Source organism: Dryobates pubescens, chromosome 4 (genome assembly GCF_014839835.1).
Source record: "Dryobates pubescens isolate bDryPub1 chromosome 4, bDryPub1.pri, whole genome shotgun sequence".
In the NCBI taxonomy this organism is placed as follows: Eukaryota; Metazoa; Chordata; class Aves; order Piciformes; family Picidae; genus Dryobates; species Dryobates pubescens.
The window spans coordinates 7978391-7988026 of record NC_071615.1 but is presented as its reverse complement, the minus strand read 5'-3'; the positions used below and the strand labels follow the sequence as shown (position 1 = coordinate 7988026).

General features: G+C 42.8%; 1 protein-coding gene across 1 annotated transcript; it reads left to right on the top strand.

The window, feature by feature from the left end:
- The first annotated feature begins 408 nt into the window (after positions 1 to 408).
- On the top strand, positions 409 to 9131 carry LOC104299078 (acyl-coenzyme A synthetase ACSM4, mitochondrial). The gene is made up of 13 exons (XM_009899221.2): positions 409 to 617; positions 1445 to 1655; positions 2068 to 2275; positions 2633 to 2776; positions 3455 to 3611; positions 4168 to 4247; positions 4935 to 5058; positions 5560 to 5640; positions 5755 to 5856; positions 6526 to 6653; positions 7360 to 7459; positions 8113 to 8232; positions 9023 to 9131. The coding sequence occupies exons 1-13, from the start codon at positions 420 to 422 to the stop codon at positions 9107 to 9109; spliced, it is 1740 nt and encodes a 579-aa protein (XP_009897523.1). The 5' UTR covers positions 409 to 419; the 3' UTR covers positions 9110 to 9131.
- Positions 9132 to 9636: the final 505 nt, after the last annotated feature.

Here is a 9636-nt window from a genome sequence, read left to right as displayed (position 1 = left end):
GCTTTGATATTAGAACCAGTAACTTTCTTATAATGCAGACAATAACATCTGGTGTTATTTGACTGAGGAGAGCTGTGGGCAATTAGCAGCCCCAAAGAAAACATCCAAGAATCTGTAAGGATCATCTGAGCTACAGAGAAAACACCAGATGAGTACAGTTCATTAAGTCCTTAAAAGGCTGGTGGTAAGAAAATAAAAGGAGGCAGAATGGGCAATGTCACATCTAATTAACTGTTCAAAACATGTGTTTGGCTGTGACTAGCCTGAGTGACTTCAATTAATAACTCTTGAATTCATAACTGTTTTCTTCTTGCTTGTTTCCCTTTTGCTGTTGTTGTTGCAGGGTTCGTAGCAGCAGTTCTGCTAACTCGTTTATTTTTTTGTATAGTCTACAGCACCTACATACTTCATCTTCTGCCATGAAGCTGTTTAAATTACAGACTTTAAAATCCTTGTGGACTCTAAAGCCTCCTAGTAGGACTTTCCATGGACACCCCAGGCTGCTTGTCTCTGACGTATATTCACAATACCAGTCCGTCAGGCGGGGCGAACAGGAAATACCAAAATACTTTAACTTTGCAAGTGATGTGCTGGACAAGTGGTCTGAGATTGAAAAGGTAGAGGATCTTTGTTGTGCAGATGAGATACTTTAGTTTAAAATTGAATTTTAAACAAGTTGGGGGTGCTTAACAAAAAATGTAAAATATCAGTTGCCAAAACCACAGAGTTCTATAAAACTTCCTTCTTTCTTGCTTTATTTAAAAGATGTCTCTGACCCTTGTTGCTCCCTCTGTGGGTAGGAAAAACAACAGGAAGTCCCTTCTGACTTTGATTTAACCTCAGAATTGCCATGCTTATTCCTTTTGCCTACTACAGCATTAGCTGTTCACCTCACACAAACACAGGTAAACTGACAATAACTTTGCTTGCTAGGGAAAGTTGTCCCACAAATGTTTAATTGCCTCGCTCCAAAGTGGATTGGATTCTGTGTTTGCCCAGATGCTCTATAGTTAGAGATTGGTTAACTCCCCTCTTCCTGAGCAAGCAGACTAGAAAGAGTCCTGGGATACTGTGTTGTCTTATGTTCTATGCCTATGCTGCTGCTGTTTAATAGTATTCTACAACTCCATTCAGAACACCAGGACTGTTATGTGAAGTATTTAACATTATCTGTTATTTTGTAGAAGCATTAATGCTCAATCAAAATAGGACCCAGACTAGAAATTGAGCCTGGAGCTAGTAGGGCTAGTAAACATTTCAGGTTCAGAATATCTGAGCTTGATCTGTAGCAAATCTTGAACCATGAAGGACAAAGAGCAAGAAATTAACTTTTGTGCTAATTGGGAAATACTCAGGTCCTACATAATTTGCAGATGTTTGTGATTTGTAATTTCATGGTCTTGAAGAAGAAGATGTTTTGGCTTTGAATCACTGTGTTTTGTAGGCTGGAAGGAGACCACCAAACCCTGCCTTTTGGTGGGTAAATGGAAAAGGAGAAGAAGTTAAATGGAGCTTTGAGGAGCTGGGCTTCCTGTCTCGCAAAGTGGCCAATGCGCTGACTGAAGTATGCGGACTGCAGAAGGGGGACAGAATTGTTGTGGTCCTGCCACGAGTCCCAGAATGGTGGCTGGTGTATGTGGCTTGCATGAGAGCAGGTCAGTGAGCATGTCTGAGACTGGTAGAAGTGGTTAATGCAGACTGCTTGGGGGGATCAGGAATTTATGTGGTTTATAAAGGAAAAGTAATGTAAGAACTTAGTGAGTGGCCTAGCTACCAGTTACTCAGGTACTCCTGAAGGATTTGCACTAAGTGCCATAGCTCAGGTGGCTTCTGCAGCAGACCTGAAGATGGCAGAAGGCAGAGAAAAGCCTTGGAAGTCACCAGACATTTCACTCCTCACAGGAGAGCACAAGCAGCTGCGTTAGACCACTGTAACTCTTTGGCTTGGCAATGACAGGACAAATTAATCTCAGAGGTCAGTTTGGGAATAGTTTAATGGTTTAGGTTCTTAGACAAGAATCAGATGTAAAATAATGCCATCCCAAACTAACTTTATTGCTCTTGCAGGAATTGTCTTAATTCCTGGAATATCCCAGTTAACAGCCAAAGACTTACTGTATCGACTGCAGGCATCAAAGGCCAAATGCATTGTTACTGATGACACGTTGGCTCCTGCTGTGGACTCAGTGGCATCTGAGTGTCAGTTCCTGAAAACAAAGCTAATCGTGTCCAAAGACAGTAGGGAGGGATGGCTGAACTTCACTGACCTGTACAAGTGAGTATGAGTTAGTAAGACTGCAGTCACAGTGCAGAAAGCAGATCTCTTCTCCAAAAGTGCCCATCTAGAAGTACTCATCAAATGCCAGCATTAAGGTTTTAGTCCTGATTGCTTGATTGCTGATCCACATCTGAGTTGTTTACTAACAGTAATCTTGTTCTGGGAAGTTTCTATCCTGTTCTTCTTAAACCTGTCTTTTAGGAAGTAGAACTTCACATTGTGAAGTCTAATTAGTTGAAAAGCTTGTGTGATGCTTCTTTGTGGTAGGAGCCTTGCAATATGCAGTACTTCCTTACACTCTAAAGCCTGTGGGAAGCAAGCAGTGAAGTCATGATTGCATTCTTTGTTTTAAAGGAACCAATCTGCTGACCATTCCTGTGTGAAAACAAGCCTTCAGGATTCAGTGACTATCTTCTTCACCAGTGGAACCACAGGCTCTCCAAAGATGACTGAGCATTCTCAGGGTAGTCTTGGTTTCAGACCCCTTTTAAGTGAAAGGTATGAAAAGTTTGAGCCTGGATGAATATGAGATAGTTGAAGCTGCACAGTAGAACTGATGGAAAAATAACTGAGTAAGACTTACCAGTGTATGACCCCAGTCCTTCTGCCTCTGAAACTGAACTAGAAACTCAGTAGATTTCCAGGGTAGGATCACCTCAAGCATTTTCATATTTTAATATCTCTAAGGAAAGGATAAGAGTGGGTGAAAGGGCAGCCATCAGCTGGGAATACTTTAGTGCAGAGAACTAAGAGATCCTATGCTGCTTGGGCTGCAAAAAGCTTTGTGACACATAGATGAGCAGAGGTTACACAAATCATCCTGGTCTCTCAGCAGAAATACCTGGTGTCCAACATAGCTTTCCTGAGTGATGCTGCTTCAACCCTATCTCCCTGTGTAGTGGAAAGTCACTTCACTGACATTCAGACCCTTACTCTACCCTGTGTTTTGACTGACACCATGTATGTGTGGTGTGTGTATATTTATGCAAGCATACAGTTTATGCTAGGGCTAGCAGTCCATAAAATAAACTTCCTCAGGGTGTCCAGTGTCCATGTCAGAAATCCTGGGTTAGTTGGTTTCTTTTGTTTTCTTTGTGTCATGATTTGGTTTGGGCTTTTTTCAAAGCAAAAAAAATTCATTACCTTTTCATTCTGGTTTTTTCTCTACTCTGTCAGATACTGGTTGGATTTGACTCCCTCAGACATAATATGGAACACATCAGACACAGGATGGGTAGTAGCTTCACTGGGAAGTGTTTTTGATCCCTGGACTTTTGGAGCATGCATCTTTATACATAATCTACCACAGATTGAAGCATCAACCATCCTAAATGTAAGGAAAAACTCAGGGAGATGTGTTAGTCTGCACAAAGGGCCCCCAAAATAATTCTCAACAGCATCCATAGATTTCATGAGAGTTCTGTCCATAGTTGTGTTCAAGGTGCTGTTTCCATTGCTTAGAGACCCTGTCATAGTTCGTGAGTACATGAATAAAAATCATCCAAAAGCAGCACTAATTGCTGGCCTTGTGTTCCGGTGATGGTGGAAGTAATAGCAGGTGGTATTAATGCAAGCAAATGGAAGTGTTTCTCTGCCCACACTGGCCAAGATGAAAGTGAAAACCTCCCTGTGATGTAGATGTGGACAGCCTTGCTATGGCCATGCTCTAAGCTGTGCAGTCTGTGTGCAGCATGGGATTGTGTCCCATCAAATGTACTGTGAGCCTCTGCATATTACACCACTAGGAGAGCTTCTTGCCCAAAATTGAACACGTGGTGCTTTTACATAGGAAGCAGAGCTGCATTTGCCCCTTCTGTCACCTACTTGCTGTCCATGCAGAAGGCAGTGTTCTGTCTGAGCTTCACCTGTCTGTCTTGTTTCACTTGCAGACTCTCTGCAGGTTCCCTATTGACGTGCTGATCGGTGCTCCCACACTGTTCCGCATGCTGGTGCAAAATGATCTCTCCAAGTACGTCAAGAAATGGTTTACTAATGTTTAACCTACCCTCACTAAACTTCCACATCTGGCTGTTTGCCCCAAAACAGGTAGTCATTTGGTTTAAAATATCCTTCATGAGAGGATCATTCTTGAGTGTGCTGAGCTTTAAGATCAAACAGGAACTTGATGTGACGTTCACTGCTGAGCTTGTGAGCAGATCCCTGAGGGTGTGAACCTTGAGTGCCTGTGGAATTTTTTATCATGATTTTCAGTGATCACATTAATTGTCCATGCTTTGGGAAGGACTGTCATCCTAGAAAGGCAGCCTCAACGTGAGTGTGAAGGAGTGACTTGTGGCAGTTGCTCCAGTTCTCACTGCCTGCCACCGTTCTTTCTTCTCCTCTTGCACTTTCTCACTTGGGCTGTTGCAAAGGTCCAGCAATCAGAGCCCTGGCTCAGCAAATTGCTCTGTGGTTAGTTATAGGCATGTCCTTAAATCTCAGCTGACTTCAGCAAAAACTTTATTTTTCTTCTCTGGTTAACTCTTGACTGCTACTTACTTATGTGAATAGTGCTGGGCCCAGACTGCTATCTTTGCTCTGGTGGAAGTCCTCTGATTTTCCCCCTTTGTGGCATCATCTGTTTATGGTTTTGTGCTCCTTGTCTTGCCTAATAGATTTAAGTACTGGCTCTCTTGTTTTTTAACTCCCTGTGAAGCTACAAGTTCCTGAAGCTGAAGCACTGCCTGAGTGGAGGGGAGCCACTCAACCCAGAAGTCATTGAGCAGTGGAAAAGCCAGACTGGGCTGGACATCCATGAAATATACGGGCAGACTGAAACGGTACTCCTGTAGGGTCAAGATTCTGTTAAATCTGGGTAGCTCCTTTTTGCTTCACAATGTTCTGAGGCTTGTTTTGCAAGAACACAGCCTGTTAGTGTGAAGGTTTCACTAATACTTTCTCCTGATAAACTAAGAAAGAACACCATTTCATGGCTGTCCTTACAGAACCTGCCAGAAGCATGGATTGTTGGGAGAAGATGCTCTTTAGTAACTCCATAGATGTCCTTAAGCAAATTCCAAGTGACAGGCAAGAGGATAGAGTCTGAATCTGAGGAAGAAGACTGCTTAGCAGAGCATATGAGCTCTTCAGCTAATGGAACAGGCTTCTTCCAGGGGCTTTCTTGATTTTTCGCTTATCTGTGCCCCATAGCACTGACATAGAGGATCCTTTAAATTTTAATTCCTTGCCTTGAAATTATCCCAGAAAATACCTTTAATGAGTCGAATGTGAATGTAGCACTTTTCCATTGCAAAACTTTGGTTTGTTCTGTATATTTACAGGGAATAATCTGCTGTGGTTTTAAAGGAATGAAGATTAAACCTGGATCAATGGGGAAGGCAGCTCCCCTTTTTGATGTTCAGGTTTGTTGGCTGCTCTTTAGGCTCTCTCATAGGCTTTTTCTTCTTTGGCTTGAAAGTTTCTATTTGTTTGTTTGTTTTCTCAGTGGACTAAAATCTAATTGTTTTTCATTCTAGATTGTAGACAAAAATGCTAACATCCTGCCTCCAGGACAGCAGGGGGAAATTGCTGTCAGAAGCAAACCTATGAGACCACTTGGTTTATTTTCTAAATACGTAGTAAGGACTTTATTTTATTCCTCATCACCACCAATCTCCCCAAGATCTCTCCAATTGGTCTCTTCTCCCAGGCAACCAGTACCAGAACAAGAGGACACAGTCTCAGGCTGCGTCAGGGGAGGTTTAGGCTGGAGGTTAGGAGGAAGTTTTACACAGAGAGAGTGATTGCCCACTGGAATGGGCTGCCTGAGGAGGTGGTGGGGTGGCCGTCTCTGGGGGTGTTCAGGGCGAGGCTTGACAGGATGCTTGGTTCCATGGTTTAGATGATTGGGTGGTGTTGGATGATAGGTTGGACATGATGATCTTGACGGTCTCTTCCAACCTGGTCTATTCTATTCTATTCTATTGCAGAGTGGTTCAAAAGACTGGATATTTTTCATTGTTCATTATCAATGTGGTTTGTTTGTTTGGATTTGTCGATGCTAGAAAGGGCAAGAGAAGAATTTGTTCAAGGCTGAGTTTTGTTTGTTTTAAGAACCAAAATGTGGGGATGGTTTGCTTGTTTGTTTGATGGTTTGCATTTTATTGTGTTTTATAGCAATGTCAGGACAGTTCTTGAAAATTCTGGAGTGAAAAATGAAGTTCCAGTGCATTTAACATATCTGTGTCATAGCAGAATGTATGGCTAATTCATGCTCAACATCTAAATGACTGTTTGCAAACCACTAGGACAACCCTAAGAAAACTGCAGAAAGTGAGCGTGGGGATTTTTATGTCACTGGAGACAGAGGAACTGTGGATGAAGATGGTTATTTTCAGTTTATTGGAAGAGATGATGACATCATCATTTCTTCAGGGTCAGTTTGCAAGCTTCTGAATCTGCCATTGTATGATCTTACATGTTGTGTTCCTGGGGAGCTTCTGATGGGACAGTTCTGTGATGAGTGTGTTGACCTCTTGACTTGCTTTATTATTAGCTTTTCATGGACCTGCTTTCTCATCTTGCTGATGTCAGTGGCCTCTCTGTCTGTTTCCCCTAGAACATTTCATTTGTTTCAACAAACAGTGAAGGCTTCCATTGGCAGAGGAGGGATTTTAATCTAGTTTGGGTTTTGACTAAAATTGAAGGGCATCTCTTTCTTATTCAAAGAGCATTGTGGACTTGGCTGTGCTGGGTGACTAGTTGGACTCAATGATGGTAAAGGTCTTTTCCAGCTACACTATTCTATGAAAGATTTTCTTTTTAACATGAAGAAATTAATTGTATGTATGATGTGATGGCATAACATGGCATCAGCTGACACAGAAGACCCCAGCTGTAGGGTGGGGTTGAGCTCTAGCTTTGGAGCCACAAAGTGGAGAGATGGAGAGCATTCCTCTACCACATGAGCACCCTGGAAACTTCTCATACAGCCAACTTTCCCATTCTGCCTAAAGTTTTTGTAGCTGGTTGCTGGTTTGTTTTGTTTTGGGGTTTTCTCTGCAATATGAGGACTGAAATACATTTGGTACTGGTGTTGCAGTTCGTGCCATCAAATCCTGCTGTTTTCTTTCCTTACCTAGGTATCGCATTGGGCCTTTTGAAGTAGAGAGTGCCCTGATAGAGCACCCTGCAGTAGCAGAAACAGCTGTTGTCAGCAGCCCAGATCCTCTCAGAGGAGAGGTAATGATGCTGAACATTGGTGGGGGAAGCAATATGTTTAAATATATAGCTATATAAAGCAGTTCCTACTTCACTGAGTAATGTACAGCCCTGAGGCAGTCATGACATCCTGGATAATTCCACCTGGGGGGACAGGCAAAATCCCTTCCAGTTTATATGCCTTTGCTCTTAGTTTCTTTTCATCCCAAGATCTTACCTGTGGAGAACATTACAGTAATGCTTACATTCCCCTTCTTTTTAAGCACTTCTCTGAAATTGTCTGTCTTTTCTGGGTGTCTTGGTGTAGCCAGAGTTCTACTATAACTGCCCTAGCATTAAACTTGGGCTAGGTGTATGGAGTAAGCACAGTCCTGTGCTGGGACGGTATGGGCCTTCTGTGCTCAGCTTCAGAAAGAACTCTGCAGAGACACGTCTTATTAATCCTCCTCCTTTACCCCCATTGAGAGGACAGAGCAAATGCTTTTGCATTCTGAGGGGGGCAGGAAGACCACCTTCAGCTTTCCCTGCTGCACAGCCAATTCTTACACTGTGCTGGTTTCTCTGTTCCTCCTTTCACATGTCATGACTCTGAACCGTACTACTCCCTGTTAATCTGTATCTCAGCTCTTAAAAATGGATGGTGTCAGACCACTTTTGTTGACCTTACTTTACAGGTTGTGAAAGCATTTGTGGTCCTGTCCCCAACCTTTTCATCCAATGACCTGGAAAGCTTAGCCCGTGACTTGCAGGAGCATGTCAAGAAAACTACCGCTCCGTACAAGTACCCTAGAAAGGTAAATGCTGTTGAGGAGGAACTTGAAACCAGGGCAGCCTTCCATCAATGTCAGGACAATTACTGCTTGGATTTCCATGGTTTACCTGAAAGAGAGAGTGGTAAAGATTCAGCTGGATCACTGGCTCCAGAAAATCTTTCCTAAAAAGCATTTGTTCATATTGACAAAAGCGTTTGTTTAAACCTCTCCAAAATCTCCTGGCTTTGTATAACATCCTAGCTAGATCTGCATGCTCTAAGCCAGGCCCACAAGTCTCCATTTTGTATTTAATCTTCAGCCAAGCACTCTGGTGAATTTAGGGTTATACCTGACTGAATCTAAGTAAGTTTTTCTCTACTGATCCTCACATTTGATAAATAAGAGGAAAGCCCAGGAGGATGTACCTGATGTTTCTCAGTAATCCCAGCGCCACAAGGACAAGAGTTACTAACAGTGCCTTGAATGATCTAAGGTCCATTAAGACTGTGAGCCAATAGCATCCTTTTTTGCTTCTTCATGTCATTCATCTCTGATCTCTGACACCATTGAGGTATTCATCCTTCTGTTACAGGACTCATGTTACAGTTGGGAGGCAGTGATGCAGATGTTTGACCATCTAGGCAGCCAAAGAAGCTGTTTCACAATTGGCACAGTGTGCTGCCTTGATTTGGCTTGGACCTGACCCTTTAGGCAAGCAGCTCTTACTGATGGGGGTCCTTTTCCTTTTAGTATTCCACATATGCAGAGAACCAGTCCTGGGAAACCAGCTCTGTAGAATATGCTGCATTGCTGTCTGTCTTTTTTCATTTAGGTGGAATTTGTCCAAGAGCTGCCCAAGACAGTCACTGGGAAGATAAAGAGGAATGAACTGAGAAACAAAGAGTGGGGACGGATGTAGCATTGTCTGGAATTAAACAGAGCTTCTTTCATTCCATTGACACCATCTAAATTTCTCTGCTACAGCTGCCTCTCTACTGCTCTGTTTTTTGCTAAACACCTGCGCATCAAAAACCTCAGATAACATCAAGATGTGATGTCTGTGCCTGCTTCCAAAGCTTCTAATGTCAGTACCACAGTTTCAGTTCCTGAAGCACTACAGAAAAAGGGAGCAAACCATACAACTCCATTCTAGTCCTGAATATCCACAGGCCCACCAGAGTCTGGCTCATGACCCATGTCTTTTGGGTAGTGTCAAAGATCAGTGAAGAGTTAACACTGATGTTGATTGCCTGCTCCAAGGTGCAGAAAAGGCACACATGGATTTGAGTGGTTCAAATGCTCTGTCCTTAAATGCAGCATGTTTAGACTGAATGCAGCCCTCCTGTCATTTACCGAAGATGGAAAGACACCTTTTTGTTGATGCCAGTATAATCATTCTTGTATAACACATGTTGATGCCAAGCAGTGCCAGCTTCTCCACTACTT